Raw genomic sequence first — 16,968 nt, forward strand, 5'->3', positions numbered from 1 at the left:
ATGTATAATTTTCCAGAAATGATACGTTAATTTTGAAACTTTTTTTATTAATAACTTTTTAACGAGTTAGGTCAGACGGTTAAAACTTCCTTAAGGTCACTCAGGGTAATGACCTTGACAACATATGTCAAGGTCAAGGTCATTGGGGGAGTCTCCCCTAATCTACATTTTTACCCTTATTATATTATTACATAATCTCGTATAAAAATGCAATATCTTTAAGTCTCTTTTTATGTTATGAAAATTTTGTAAAAATGAAAGTTTCAATATAAAAATTAAAAATGCTATATTTTTTGATATTTAAAAAATATATATTTTTATTTATATATAATATAAAAATATTAACACAGAGAAAATAATTAATGTACTAAGATAGGATGTTCACGGCTGTAACAGTCATTGTTTTATTTTGTTTTCAGATATTGAAGTTTTACTTGATTGAATAATAGCTGTGCAATTTTTTCGCTTACGCCGCTATGCTTTCCACACGCGACAAATCCTATTTCCTTTTCTAATACAATATACAATACTGTCACATTTTAATTAACTACTTTTCATATCAGCTTCGAAATCAATGCTTCACAATTCGATGCTCACTTCCGCTGCATTGATCGTGGCTTCAAATGTAAGTTTTATCGATACCTTGCTCAACACAAAATAATATGAAACATAAGAACGTGGCATGATTATAAAATTAATAATGTTACAATCTACTAAATTTACAATAAATTTTATACATTTCTAGAAATTCAAACACTTGTTTTACTTGTTTGTTTAATAAGCACGTTCCTATCGTAATCAAATACACGCTAGTATAGTCATGGAATAAAGTATGCAAGATATAAAGTGTGTGTGTGTGTGTGCGTGCGTGCACGTGCAAAAAAATAGACATCACGCAACACTCACGTCTGACACAAAATTCTCACATACTTTCCACAGAATACGAGGACACACGGCAGGCAAACACAACATTGCACAAACGCAAAGATAGCAAACCAAGGGATCAAATTGAAGAAACCTCACAAGATAGGGAAGAGGGGGTTCGATCAATAAAAATCGAGGAAATCGAAGAAATTGAAAAAGAAAGAAAAAAAGAAGAAATCGAAGAAGAGATTATTGAACTCGAACAGGGTTCAAAGGGCAAATTGATTCGTAAACAAAAACAAGAAGTGGAACAACAAATAAACATAGAGGAGGAAGAAAAAACTATTAAAAAAATTAGAAAGTCGTTAAAACCAAAAAAATCAAACATTGGTAGAGATGAGATACAACTGGAAGAGATAGAAAAATTTGAAGTAACAAAAGATCAATTATTGCCATCTATGATTTTAAATGTATCTAGTCAACGAAATCAAGTGACACCATTACATCATACAATCGAACAAGCACCTGGTAAACCTGAATCAGAAAAAGCTAAATATATATTAGACACTGTTGTTGCGCTAACGGAACAAATTACATCAGTACACGATAAAGAAATTGATCAAGTGGCGAGTAGCAAACCTATCAAACGTAAAGCATCAATATCAATCTCATTAATAGAACCATATTCTATCATGGAAACTACTGCACATATATCTACTAATGAATTTTCTGGACCTTTCAAAGCTACTTCTTGTGAAGCTACTCCTTCTGTAATAACGAAGGAAAGTCTTCTCATCAGCGAAACACTGACTCACGATGAAAGTGTATCAAATCTATCTTTGATTATACCAGAAACAAGTCGAAAAGCAGATGTACAAGTCACTGTGCAAGAAGCCACAACTATTGGAGAGATCATAGTTAATCAAAACGAAATACCAACCGAAGATTTTATAACACCTTTAAGTGTTAAGGCGGAAGATATTGTTTTACCACAAATATCACTTTCGGTTTATGAAATACAGGAAGGTTTGGTTGAAAATAAATTAGAATCTACAAAAACAGTATTTACAAAACCTCGAATAAACGTCAATGCAATGGAATCGTTAATAATAGAAGAAATTTATTCTGAGGATAAACCAGGAAAATATTATCCTGAGTTAATAGTACCTACTGAAGTCGCTACCAAATCAATAATTTCTCAACGACAACGCATTACCGAAGAAATGAATGCACCCGAAAAAGAAGGAGCATACATTTCAAGTAGATTACCGCCGAGTCAAACGGCCCACATTGAAATTTCATATGGAAATGAAACGGCTGTTATTCGTCATGATCTCGTACAGGAGCGTGAAGGCGAATATATTCCTGAATGTAAAGTAGATTCTGTCGAAATTACACCACATATCACCTTTTTAGAAGGAATCATGACATCAATGATTGATACTCAACAAAAAGAAGATGATTTAACAATAGAAGAAAGTAAACAGATCACAGCAGACTTGAATGTCGTCGAAATTATGTCAGCTATGACGGTGGAAACAATGGCATCTGAAAAAGAACAAGATTATTATCCTGACGAAAAGCCTACTACTAAACTAGCCGTTACATCAATTTCCCCTTTAGAGATCGGTTCTGTAACAGACACAATTGTTCAAGAATCTGAAGGAACTTATAGTATCGATCAAAAACCATTCGAAGTACTAGCGGAAACATCAGTTAGACCAGAAGAACACATATTGGTATCTCAAGTTCAAACCGCAGACTATCCCGCGGATTTTAAAAATATACTCAAGCATGTTTCAAAGAGCGGTGATGTATCCATTCAATTAACCGAAGCGAAAACAATCCTTGAAACGCTCATTCATGATCGAGAGATTAGCATGAAGGAAGATGCTAAACCGGAAATTCACACGGTTGAGATGATTTATGATGCTATCAGAGGTATCGAAATATCGCAAACGACTTTTGTAGAAAAAGAAGCCGAATTGAAAATTTTTGAAATGCCGGAATCACATTATGGAAAAACAGTATCTACTCATCCAATGATCTCTCTTGAAGTTCAAGAAATCCAACCTGAAAATAATTTAGGTAAAATCCTGAAAGAAACCGTATCAACTGCTACAGCTCAAATCGAAACAGTCAGTTTGCAAGAAATAATTGTTGGTGAAACTATTGCTGCAGAAGATGTAGCTTCGACGAGGAAAGATAAGAATCCTGAAACAACGACCGCCGCAATCTCAATGAATCAGAATGAGAGCTTGCACACTACAATGATCGTAATAAGTGAGAAAGAAACTGAATATCTCGATATGACTGATGTTAAAAGTGCGTTTGCAAATACTGAATATATGACGCAAGTGGCTCCTATATGCGAACAAATAAGAACAGAATCGCCGACTGAAGAGTATCTAATGATAGATAAACCTGTGAGTGGAAAAGCATATTCATCTCATGTGCCTATAGAAACTGTCAGTATCGTTATGCAAGAAACCGCGGAAAAGGAAAATATTTATAAAGCAGACATCAAACCCGAGGAAAAGATAGCGAACATTAAACTCACGGAGACAATGCCTGGCGCCAGCGTTCTAGAAATAATTCCACATGATCTCGAGAATATTTATAAGCTAGATACTGAACCACAGACTTATACAATTGAGTCATCCATAACTGGTCACACTATCGCCTCAAAGGCAGAGATCTTAGTAGAACAAAGTGCTGGAAAAATAAGTAGTAATCTATCAAAATCAAGTAAAGCAATAGTACAACAAGAAGCTTTGGAAGAATTGATAGTAACAGAAACAAATGTTAGCGAAGCAGAACGAATTAGAGATGAGGATGCGAGTCCTATTAAACAAAATGCCGAACTTCAAGTATGCGCTCAATCTGAAAATTTGACCGTCACTGAAATAACTACCGTATTAACGGAGGAAGAATTGTTAATAAAAAAGTTACCAAATGAACGAAGAATTGTATTTGATATAACTGAGGGCCATAAAATAGCTGAAACACAGGAGATGATTCTTGCAAGCAATATAAGTGCATTGAAAGAAGAAAGACCAAACCAAGAAAATGCCAATCAATTGCAAAGCGGACTAGATGTTGTACAACAAATGGAAGTATCAGTATCAGAGAAAGAATCTCTTTTAGAAACGGATGTAAAACCTAATACTAAAAAAGTTGGCATTACTTTTCAAGAGGGAGAAAGTCTAACAATTGAAATTACGCATCCTGAAGATAAAGAAGATATACTTGGTGAAAAACAGATGCTGAAAACAGCCGAAGCTACAATGGACGTAGTAACACAAAATATAGCATCAACATTTGAGATTGTTAGTGGCGTCGTTCCAATTGAATTAACTACTAAACCTATCCAAGATGCACGTCCTAAAGCGACATTATTACCACTTGAAACAGCCGTTGCTGAAGAAGTACAAACAAGAGAAACTGAAAAACTTTTTTCTCAAATGTCGGTACCAGAGAGAAAAGCTAATTTTGAATTTGTAATGGGTGAAGTTCTTGTCGTTTCTTCTGTAACAACTGGTGACAAAGAAATCATGTCTGCAGAAATAGAAAGACCACAATTCAAATCTGCTACTTTCGATATTCCTACTTATACCGTGGCAGAAGCTGCTGAAATAACTGTAACTGACAACATTAACGAATTAATACACGAAGAGACGATCTCTGCAATGGCTACAACCGAGCATATAGCTCATCATAGTATTGTTACATCCGAAATGTCAACTGGTGACTCAGAACAACTTATGCTTGACTTCGTCAAACCAGATAAAAAAAGAGTAGATATATCATTCGAAGAAGAAACAAGCGTAACAGTGATTGAAACAATTGCATCTGATAAGGAACGAGAATATTTGAAAAAACCGGATATTCCAGGTGAAAAAATCAACACTAGCTTTGATGCTCATAAAATCGCTCAACTTACTGAGGTTACACCAGCCATTTATTCAGGAGATTTTAACGTGAAAGCACCAGCGACAGCAGCAGCAAAAGAGGAACGTTTACCGTTTGAGAGTATCGTCCAAAGCGAAACTATTGCAACAGAAACAGAAACAGAATTTCAAGATAAACAAGCCAAAACTGACACAGCTCGAATATCCGTCGACGAGATTATCAGTGTCACTATGTCTAGTGAAATTTTAGGCGAAAAGGAAGATATTCTCCAAATTCCTAAAAAACCTACAGAGAAAAAAGCCGAGATTCAATTTGCCGGACATATTATTGCTGAGAAAAGCGAAGTCATTTCAAGTTCTAGTGCTGGAGAATTGATGGAAATAAAACCGACTTCTATTTCAACCATATTTTCAAATATTCCGTTAGAGGCAATAGTAACAATGGAAACTCAGCCAACGGAAATGGAAACTATACTCAAGAAAAATATAATACCATCCACGATGCAAGCTAATCTTTCCATGATAATGGAACAAAGTGTACAGGTATCTGCGGTAATCTTAGAAGATAAAGAAACAGAATGTAAGCCGAAAGAAATACCAAAAACAAAAACAGCGGAAAAAACTCTAATGGAAACTCATGGCGTCGCCGAAACAACAATACAAATTGCTAATTTTAGCACTCGTGAAATAGCTACTAGCGAAGCACCACTGGCTGCCGTCGCATTTCCAGATCACATAAGTTTTAATTCACTAGTAGAATCACAACCTGTTATTCAAGAAGGAGAAGAGCAATTTACGCCAGCATTAATACCGAAAAATAAAATTGTAAACATTGATATAGAAGAAGGTAAAGCCATCGCAAGTATAAAGCATATAACACCAGCAGATAGAGAATCGATATATATCATCGGGGAACAACCGTGTCAACACGCTGCTTCATTCGATATTGATGCTACTCACAGTGTAGCAGAAACGTCCGCGGTAGCTATTGAATATTCTGTAGGAGAAGTAACTATCGAAAAGCCAAACGTTAAAACCGTATCATCTACACACGAAGTATATCAAAGTCTTTTAGTAACTGAAGATATGATTCAAGATCAAGAGAAACCATTCAAAAGCAAATTTATGCCAGAACTTCACAAAATAGAAAAATTATCTGTCGAAGAGGGTAAGCGCATTACCTCTGTTACAGAAATTAAAATAGCTGACAAAGAAACTCCCCTTGAAATATTACAGGAAGATAGATCTCACTCGGCACTTTCGGTTATTGTTCCTGGTTACGAAGTCGCTGAGAGATCTGAAATAATTACCAGTTCAAGTACAGATGAAATGAAGGAAGTTATAGTACCAACAAAAGTAACCGCGCTAATTGGCCAAAAACCTTTTGAAACAGTACAATTTTCCGAACAAATCTTAGCGGAGAAAGAAATAGACAGGATTCAGGAAACATCATTGACAAAAACAAAAGCGCATGTTGTTTTAGATGAAAATAGATTTGTCGCCATTACAGAATCCACTAATGCTCAAGACATTGAAGAGGAATTTGCTATAATGAAATTTCGCCATGAAGCCGCAAATCTTTTAATGGAAGGTAAAGAAGTAGTTGAACAAACGGAAATTAATTTACGCGAAGAACTCGGAGAATTATCCTCAGCAATAAAACCGATTGTATGTGAAGCACATAAAACAGAATCAACTTTGGAAGGTATTGACGTTAGCGAAATGGTTCCTCAAGAACAAGGTGCAATATTTACTGATAAATTTAAACCCGATAAGCGTAACGCTGAGATTAGCTTTGTCGAGGGGAAAAGTATTACCGTAGATCATATCTTAACACAGGACAAAGAAGAAATAATGAATATTCCAAGATACGAAGAGAGTATGGCAAGAATAAAACTAGGAAAACTTGGTATGGATATTGCCCAAAAAGCTCAAATATTTATCGAACAAAATACTGGACCAATCAAACCTTTTGAAAAGATACAAGCCGAAGCTCACATTAAACAAGATATATTTCAACCCATTATAGTTCATGAAGTTCCAAGTGCAGAAAGCGAACGTATTTTCAATAAACATCCAAAGATAATATTCAGTACAGCTATACCAACATTTGAAGAGGGCCATGGTGTATTTATTACGGAAATAACATCTGCCGAAGTCGAGGCATTATTAGAAGAGAAAAGACATAAAATATCGCAAAAAGCTGTCGATACTATTGTTACCGAGCACGATATGATAGAGACCACAATGGTGGAATCACGAGTAGACGTACCTGAACAACCTTCAGATTATATTTCAATGCCTCAAGTTGCCGCACCAGCTCGAGATACGTTTGAAAGCATTATTGTTAACGAGAATATTATCGAAGAAAGCGAGAAGACTTTTGATGATCTTTTTAAACCTGCAGCACAAAAAGCGAATATTGATATAACAGAGATAAAGCCATTGCAGATTTCAGAAACAATTATTGAAGACAAAGAAGGGATGTTGAATATTGTTTCAAAACGAACTGAAGTCAAAGCTACATCAGATATCGATTTATTCCAAACTATTGAAGGTTCTTTTGTAGAAAGTATACAAAATACTCGAGAGCTTCAAGAAGAAAAACCACTTTCCTCTCAAGCGACTATGATTCAGACCACAATGGAATCAATAGTAAAGTCAGAAACAACACCAGCCGAAAAAGAAGACATTTTTGAATGCAAGTTCCAATTCGAAGGGCAAAAAAGCAAACCGCAATTCGAAAGTTTTACAACGGTTGTAATTACTGAGACAGCTTCTAATGAAATCGAAGATATTTTACCTAAAACCATTACACCAAAACAACATCGGGCACAATTAAAGTTGACAGGCAGAGAAACCGCGGAAGTCCTTCAAATAGTTACAGCGAATACAATCGAAGATTTTGCAAAATCTACTAAATTATACGAACAAAGAGGTAAACCAGGACTCGAAGAATTATCATCCGTAACTGTTTCCGAAATTATTTCCAATGAAACTGAAAATCTTCTAACTAGTAAGACTATTCCGAAAGATGGTAAGGCTAATTTTAATATTTCTGGCAGAGAAGTCGCCGAAACAACTGAAGTAACAATATTATCTGAGACTAAAGAACTTTCTACAGAAAGATCTGAAGAACAAAAAAGCAACCAACAAATCAATGAATTAATTCCACTGACTATTTCACAAGTAATTTCTAGTGAGGCCGAAGATACATTAGTTAGCGCCAAGCTTCTAGCGGAGAAAATGGCACAACCAAATTTGTTTGGAAGAGATATCGCAGAAACAACACTAGTTTTAACAATGACTAATGCTGAAGAACTCATTCCTAAAAAAGAAACCGGAAAACAGAAAGGTACAATCAGTCTCGAAGAATTTATGCCATTAATAGTTTCACAAACAGAATCTCAAGAAACTGAAAATGTTCTTACTAGTCCCAACATGCCAACTGAGAGAACGGCGCAAACAAGTTTATATGGCAGAGATGTAGCAGAAACTACAGAAATAATGACTGCGTTAAGTCTAAATAAATTTGTTGAAACTGAAAAACCCCAAATACAAAAGGGAAAACCAAATCTCGAAGAATTATTATCCTTAAATATAATGCAAACTATATCAAATGAAACGGAAGCTCTAATGCCTAGTACAGAAATGCCTACGGAAAAAATGGCACAAACTAATTTATCCGGTAGAGATGTTGCGGAAACTAGTCAAGTTTTAACAATGATGAGCACAGAAGAAATTTCAAATCAAGTATCACCTGACCAGCGTAATGGAAAAATACAAATAGAAGAATTATCGTCCCTGACTATATCTCAAATATTATCTCATGAAACCGAGGAAACTTTCGAGAGTTCCAATGCACCTGATAAACTCACTGCGATGCCTACAATGTCTAGTAGAGAAATTGCGGAGACTTCTCAAGTGTTTACTGTAACAAATACTGAAGAACTTTCAAGACCTAAAAGTCCAACAAAACAAAAAGGTAAACCACAACTAGACGAACTTTCCTCACTTTTGGTTTCTCAAGTAATATCTACAGAAACAGAAACACAACTGCCAAGTGTAGAAAAATTAGAGGAAAAAATAGCCATTCCATATTTCTTAGGCAGAGAAATAGCTCAGAAAGTTGAAGTTATAACCGCTGCAACTGTGAAACAAATACCCGAATTGAAGAAAAAAGATGACCAAAAAGGAAAACCAAACATTGAACAAATGAATTCTATTACTATATCTGAAGTAATTTCTACGGAATCAGAACAAGAATTACTAAGTCCAGAAATTCCAAAACAACGAAAAGCGCTGCCAAAACTACCCAGCATAGAAGTCGTAGAGATGTCAGAAGTTTTGACAGTGAGTAATGTTGAAGAACTTGCGAAATCACCAGCTCTAGAAAAACATACAAGTAAACAAAACTTAGAAGAACTAATGCCATTATCGATCTTTGAAGTGGCTTATACCGAGGCAGAAAAAATATTACTTACACCAGAAAAACCAACTAAACAAATAGCCGAAAAAACTATGTTAGGCATGCGCGTTGCCGAGAAGTCGCAAGTATTTACGTCGTTGACAACAGACGAGATGACAGAGCCAGCTAAATCTCTGATCGGAAAAATAACACCAGAACAAATACCCTTTGAGAGTATACAACAAATTGAATCAATTATTCATGAAAGCGAACATTCTCTTCTTCCCGATAAGAAGACACCAAGTACCATAGCCGAGGTTTCATTCGGTATTTCTGAAAGTGTCGAAATTATTCAAGTAACTGCTACAGAGAAGGAAACAAAGGAAGTTGTCAAAAGCTTGGACAAAGCAACTAAACAAACAGCAGAGCAAACAATGCAGAGTATTTACGTTGCAGAAAAGTCTCAAGTAATTACATCGTCAACAACAGAAGACATGACATTTGTTAAGCCAGAGATACAAAAAGTAACACCTGAACAAATACCGTTTACAAGTATACAGCAAATTGAATCAATTCTCCACGAAAGCGAGCATTCGCTTCTTCCTAATAAAAAGACACCAAGTAAAAAAGCCGATATTTTATTTTGCGTTTCCGAAGGCATTGAAGTTTTCCAAGTAACCGCTACAGAGAAAGAAGCAAAAAAAGAAATAAAAAGTTTGGAAGAAGCAAATCACCAAATAGCTGAGCTGAGTATGTTGAGCATAGACGTTGCAGAACAATCCCAAGTGATTGCATCGTCAACAATAGAGAACATGATTGAGTCCGTTAAACCGGAAATAAAGAAAATAATACCAGAACAAATACCATTTGAGAGCATACAACAAATAGAATCAATTTCTCATGACAGAGAAAGTTTAATTCTTCCTGACAAAGGTACATCTACCGTAACGGCCGATGTTACATTCCGCGTTTCTGAAGGCATCGAAGTTACTCAGATAACCGCTACGGAAAAGGAAACGAAAAATATCATAAAAGATTTGGAAAAAGCAACGAAACAAATAGCCGAGCAAAACATACCGACTATACACGTTGCAGAACAATCTCAAACTATTACTTCCTCAACAACAAAAGAAATGGTAGAATCTATAAAACCCGACATAAAGCAAATAATACCAGAACAAATACCGTTTGAAAGTATACAACTGATTGAATCAATTCCTCATGAAAGTGAACGTTTACTTCTCCCAGATAAGAAAGTAGCAACTACAGTGGCTGACGTTTCATTCCGCGTTTCCGAAGGAGTCGAGGTTATTGAAGTAACAACTAAAGAAAAAGAAACAGAAGAAATCGTAAAATTAGAAGAAGCAATTAAACAGATAGCTGAGCAAAATATACTGAGCATGCGCGTTGCAGAACAGTCTCAAGTAATTGTATCGTCAACATCGGAAGAAATTATAGAATTTGATAAACCAGAAATAAAAACGATTACACCGAAACAAATACCGTTTGAAAGCATACAGCACATGGAGTCAATCTCTAATGAAAGTGAACATACGCTTCTCCCCGATAAGAAAATACCAAGTAAAAATGCCAATATTTCATTCTGTGTTTCTGAAGGCGTCGAAATTATTCAAGTAACTGCTACGGAGAAGGAGACAAGGGAAGTTATAGAAAGTGTAAAAGAAGCAACTAAACAAATAGCTGAGCAGAGCTTGTTGAGTATGTCTGTCGCTGAAAAAACCCAAATAGTGCCGTCATCAACAACAGATGAAATTATAGAATCTTCTAAGTTTGAGAAAAAGAAAATTATTCCAAAACAAATACCGTTTGAAAGTATACAACAGATTGAATCAATTCCTCATGAAAATGAACGTCTGCTTCTTCTCGATAAAAAGACACCAACAACAAAAGCTGATATTTCATTCCGTGTTTCCGAAGGCATCGAAGTTATCCAAGTAACCGCTACGGAAAAGGATACTAAAGAAATCGTAAAAGGCTTAGAAGAAACAACTAAACAAATAGCCGAGAAAAGCATCTTGAGTATGCCCGTTGCACAAAAATCTCAAATAATTGCGTCATCAATAACAGAAGAAATGATAAAATCTATTAAACCTGAAACGAAAAGGATAATTCCAGAACAGATACCATTTGAGAGTATACAACAAATTGAATCAATTCCTCATGAAAGAGAACACTTACTTGTTCCGGATAGAGACACATCTGTCGCAACGGCTGACGTTACATTTCACGTTTCCGAAGGTGTCAAAGTTATACAAGTAACTGCTACAGAAGAGGAAACAAAGGAAGTTGTCAAAAGTCTAGACAAAGCAACTAAACAAATAGCCGATCAAAGTATGTTAAGTATGTCTGTTGTAGAACAATCTCAAGTAGTTACATCGTCAACAACAGAAGAAATGATGGAGTCTGCTCAGCCAAAGATAAAGAAGATAATACCCGAACAAATGCCCTTTGAAAGTATACAACAAATTGAATTGATTCCTCACGAAAGTGAACATTTGCTTCTTCCCGATAAGGAGACACTAAGTACAAAGGCCGATGTTTCATTCCGTGTTTCCGAAGGCATTGAAGTTATCCAAGTAACTTCCTCGGAGGAGGAGATAGAAAAAGTTGCAAAAAATGTAGGACAAGTAACTGAACAAGTGGCCGAACAGAGCTTGTTAAGTATGTCCGTTGCTGAAAAAACTCAAGTGGTTCCGTCATCAACAACAGACGAAATCATAGAATTTTTCAAGCCTGAGGAAAAGAAAATTATTGCAGAACAAATACTGTTTGAGAGCATACAACAAACCGAATCAATTCCTCATGAAAGCGAACGTATGCTTGTCTCCGATAAGAAGATACCAAGTGTAAAGGCCGATGTTTCATTCCGCGTTTCGGAAGACATTGAAGTTATCCAAGTAACAACAGCCGAGAAAGAAACAAAAGACATTGTAAAAAGTGAAGAACTAAATAAACAAGTAGCTGATCAAAGCATGTCAAGTATTTCTGTTGCAGAAAAAATACAAGTTTTTACGTCATCAACAACAGAGGAAATTAGAGAAGTTTCTAAGCCTGAAGTAAAGAAAATTATTCCAGAACAAATACCGTTTGAGAGTGTATTACAAACCGAATCAATTCTTCATGACAGCGAAAGTTTGCTTCTTCCCGATAAGAAAACACCAAGTACAAAAGCCGATATTTCATTTTGCATTTCTGAAGGCGTCAAAGTTATCCAAGTAACTGCTGCGGAGGAGGAAACAAGGGAAGTTATAAAAAGTGTAGAAGAAGCAACTAAGCAACTTGCCGAACAGAATATATTAAGTATGCCCGTTGCTCAAAAATCTCAAGTAATTACATCATCAAAAACAGAAGAAATTATAGTTTCTGCCAAGCCTGAAGTAAAGAAAATTATTCCAGAACAAATACCATTCGAGGGCATACAACAAATTGAGCCAATTTCTCATGAAAGTGAATGCTTACTTATTCCTAATAAAAGAATGACAAGCGCAACAGCTGGTGTGTCATTCCGCATTTCCGAAGGAGTCGAAGTTATCCAAGTAATCGCTACAGAGAAAGAAACAAAAGAAGACGTTACAAATTTGGAAAAAGTATCTAAACTAATAGCCGATCAAAGCATGCTAAGTATGGCAGTTGCTGAAAAATCTGATGTGATTACGTCGTCATCAACGAAGAAAATGATGGAATTTGTTAAACCTGATGTAAAAAGAATAACAGCAGAGCAAATACCTTTTGAAAGTGTACAACAAATGAAAATGATTCCTCATGAAAGTGAACATTCCATTATCACTGAAAAAATGGTACCAGGTACTTCAGCCGAAGTTTCATACCACATTTCCGAAGGTGTCGAAGTTATCCAAATAATTCCTACGGAGAAAGAAGCAAACGATGTCGTCAAAGGTCTGGCTAAGGAAGTAAGCGCGCAAGAGGATATAATTAAACGAAAAGTTGCTCTAAAAACTGAAATTCATTCAGAAAATATAGTTTCGGAATTCAATGTCCCAAAACCAGACAGTAAAACAGCTCATAATATAAAAGATGAAAATCAAGGTATAATTGTTACTGAATTACAACACATTACTGAAATTGAATCAAATTTGCCCGAACTCGTAATTCCGATAGTGCCAAAAATAGCAAGTACATCTATTGAAGCCGACTACTTGGAAAAAATTGTAGGTAAGTATTATACGTATAGAAAGGTAACATGATAGATTGCATTGATAATTTACTCGCGACGTTTGAAGAAATTTGATTCGATTAAACACAATGATCGTAACATTTAATAAGTTGAACATATCAAACAAATTATATAAGTATGTTAGTTTATGTTAACAAAAGTGGTAAAAAGAGGAATGTAATCAAAACACACAAAGCAGGGATTGTTGGCATTTATTGCAATGTTTAACAAAATAATGTTTGATTTAACATTACAATCTTATTACATAGACTGTCTTGGTAAGTACAGAACTAAAAAATACAGAGTTATAATTTACTGACATTTAAATAAGAACACCTATTACATTATACTCGTCAACAAGCAGCTAATTTTACCACGCTTCGTATAATATCCACCATTCAAGTAACAAATTATAAATAAAGAAGTTGTTAATGTATTACTTATGATTAATATGTTGTTAAACGTTACAAATACTAATACAATATCAAAATTCAAGTAACGTAGATGACAGATCAACAGAACATTTTACATATAATTTAATCACATACCACACTTTTTCTGTGTACATTTCAGAAACTACAGAAACATCAGAGCAACATCATATCACAGTCACACAACACACCACAATACACGAAACAAAACAACCAATAAATGAATCTGATACTGAAATAATTGAAGAATATACCACAAAATTTAAAACTGGCACTAAAGAAAATGAAATGGCAGCAATTAAAACAAAGAAAACAACAATTCGAAAAAAGAAACCAAAAACTAAATCGGAAAAAGACAAAATTGTAATAATTGAAGAAGAAATAGAAGACATAAAATCACAAGTACCATCTATACCAAAAAAGCAATTTATGCATATCGAAGAAGTAACAGGACAAATAGAAATAGAAGAAATAGTACCAACAAAAATTGAAGAATTAGAAGAAACAACTGAAAATCAAGAAGAAACAAAAATGACAGTACAAAACAAAGAAATAGAAGAAATAGTATCAACAAATATTGAAGAATTAAAAAAAGCGACTGAAAATCAAGAAGGAATAATAACGGCAGTACAAAACGGAGAAATAATTATAAAAGAAGAAGGACGATTACCATTAATTATAGTTACAGAAGGACCAGTAAAGGAAATCATCGAAGAGATCATCCTTCCTATATCACATACGGAATTCGCCAAGCCCATTGAAGAGCAAGATATAAAGAATCAAGTAACAGTGACCGAAGAAGCAATTAAAGGAAAAAAATCTAAAAAAACGGGACAATTACCTACAACAACAGTTAAGGAAGATACAGTAGAAGAAATCGTCAAAGAAATTATATTTTCTCCATTACAACCTGAATTCGCAAAATCTCTTGAGAAGGGAAAATACAAAAAGCAAGTAACAGTTACTGAACAAGCAATCGAAAGAATGAAACCGAAAAAAATTATTAAAAACAAAATAATTAAACTTAAAGGACAAAAACAGCAAGTGTGTGTGACAGACGAGACAACTATAGAGGAACAGGGACAATTACCCACAACAACAGTTACGAAAGGTACAATAGGAGAAATTGTTGAAGAAATTGTACTTCCTTTACCTCAACCTGAATTCGTCAAACATTTTGAAGAGGGAGAAATAAAAAAACAAGTATTAGTGACTGAAGCAATCGAAGAAAAGGAACCGGAAAAAACCTCTAAAGAGAAAATTGTTAAACGTAAAAGACAGAAACAACAAATGATGAAAGACACAACAATACAGAAACAGAGACAACTACCAGTAACAGTTACGGAAAGTCCGATAGAAGAAATCGTCGTAAAACCGATACTTCCTCTAACACAATCCAAAAGCACTGAGCACAATGGACAGAAAGAAATAAGGAAGCAAGTAACGAAAACTGAGAAAATAATTAAAAATAAAGAACCGAAAACTATTACTAAAAAGGAAATTATTAAACGTAAAGAGCAAGTGATAGAAGAGACAACAATAGATATAAAGGAACAACTACCTGTAATAACAGTTCCAGAAGGTGCAGTAGAATTAATTGTTGAAGAAATTGTTCTTCCACTATCGCCTCCTAAATTTGTAAAACCCCAAGAAAAGGAGGATATAAAAGTGCAAACAACACTAATTGAAAATACAATCAAAGGGGAGAAACTAAAAACGATTACTAAAAAAAAAATCATTAAACAAAAAGGACAAAAACAACAGATGACACAAAAAACAATTGTAGAACAAAGACAATTACCTGTGACAATAGTTACAGAAGGTCCATTAGAAAAAATAGAAACTGTATATTCTCTGCCACAATCCGAATTTGCTCAGCGCTTCGAAGGGGAGGAAATAAGGGAAACGGATAAAATTATAATGACTGAAGAAGTTATTGAAGATAAAAAACCGAAAGACATCACTAAAAAAAAAATTATTAAACAAAAACAGCAAGGGACGCAACAGACTATCATAAAGATGAAGGATCAACTACCTGTAGCAACAATTATGGAAAGTCCTGAAGAAGACGTCATTAAAGAAACTGTACTTGCTCTATCACAATCTGAATTCGCCAAGCCCTTTGAAGAAAAAAAAATAAAAAAGCAAATAATAGTAACTAAGGAAATAACTGAGGGTGAAAAATCGAAAAAGATTATTAAACATAAAGGGCAGAAACAGCAAGTGACAGAAGAGACAGTAGATAAAAACGAACTACCTATAATAACAGTTACAGAAGGTCTAGCAGACAAAATCAGTAAAGAAACTCTTCCACTATCTCATCTCGAATTTGTAAAACCTCACGAAAAGGAGAAAATAAGGGAGCAAACAATAGTAATTGAAACAGTTGTCAAAAAGAAACCGAAAAACATTACTAAAAAGCAAATTATCAAACATAAAGAACAAGAACTACAAGTAATTGAAGAAGTAACTATGGAAGAAAATGGTAAGTCACCTGTAACATCAATTACGGTTAGCCCAATCGAAGAAATTGTTGAAAAAACTTTATTACATCCTGATTATGTTAAATTTATTGAAGAAGAAAATATGAAAGATGATACATCACTTAAAAAGCTAGTAAAAGAAGAAAAACCAAAGATTATTAAAAAGAAAATTATTACGGTCAATGAGGACAAAGAGAAACAGGAGGCAAAAATTACAAATCTTCACGCAGACACTACACCTAAAATACATATTAAACACGATGGATTGATAAAGTATAAAATTAGTAAAAAAACTTTGGAAGGTAAGTTTGGTTTCTATTTTCAGTGTTTATTAATTTTTACGGCTTATTGAAACATATATATCTCCTCTGCAATTTTTATGTATAAAATGAATAGACATCTCATTAAAATTGAAAGTAAGGAAAGATAAAACATTTATCAATTATTTTCTGATAATACTAATATTATACATAACATTAATAGTATTATTATGTCACATATTGAAACACAATTGTCAGTTAAAAAATTTTTAGTGATCTTATTTTAATCTGATTTCTCTTACCTTTGTTTTTTAGGTACCAGAGAAGAATCACTATATCAGGTAAGCAAAAGAGAATACAAAAACTTATTCTATTTAGTATATTATATCATATTTTATATTGTTATCATATTTTTA

The 16,968-nt window shown here is 34.3% G+C and overlaps 1 protein-coding gene across 4 annotated transcripts in view; it reads left to right on the plus strand.

Moving 5' to 3' along the window:
- The window catches only part of LOC108780089 (titin), a 65,771-nt gene that overhangs the window by 3,966 nt on the left and 44,837 nt on the right, over nt 1-16,968 (plus strand). For 2 of the 4 annotated variants that reach the window (XM_018547679.1, XM_018547681.1), the window contains exons 7-9: nt 940-13,377; nt 13,952-16,594; nt 16,868-16,893. In XM_018547679.1, the coding sequence (XP_018403181.1) occupies nt 940-13,377; nt 13,952-16,594; nt 16,868-16,893 (15,107 nt within the window). The remainder of the gene's footprint in view (nt 1-939; nt 13,378-13,951; nt 16,595-16,867; nt 16,894-16,968) is intronic. The other 2 variants (XM_018547680.1, XM_018547682.1) reach the window with 2 other exon arrangements.

The sequence above is a fragment of the Cyphomyrmex costatus genome, unplaced genomic scaffold (assembly GCF_001594065.2).
Source record: "Cyphomyrmex costatus isolate MS0001 unplaced genomic scaffold, Ccosl1.0 scaffold67, whole genome shotgun sequence".
NCBI lineage: Eukaryota > Metazoa > Arthropoda > Insecta > Hymenoptera > Formicidae > Cyphomyrmex > Cyphomyrmex costatus.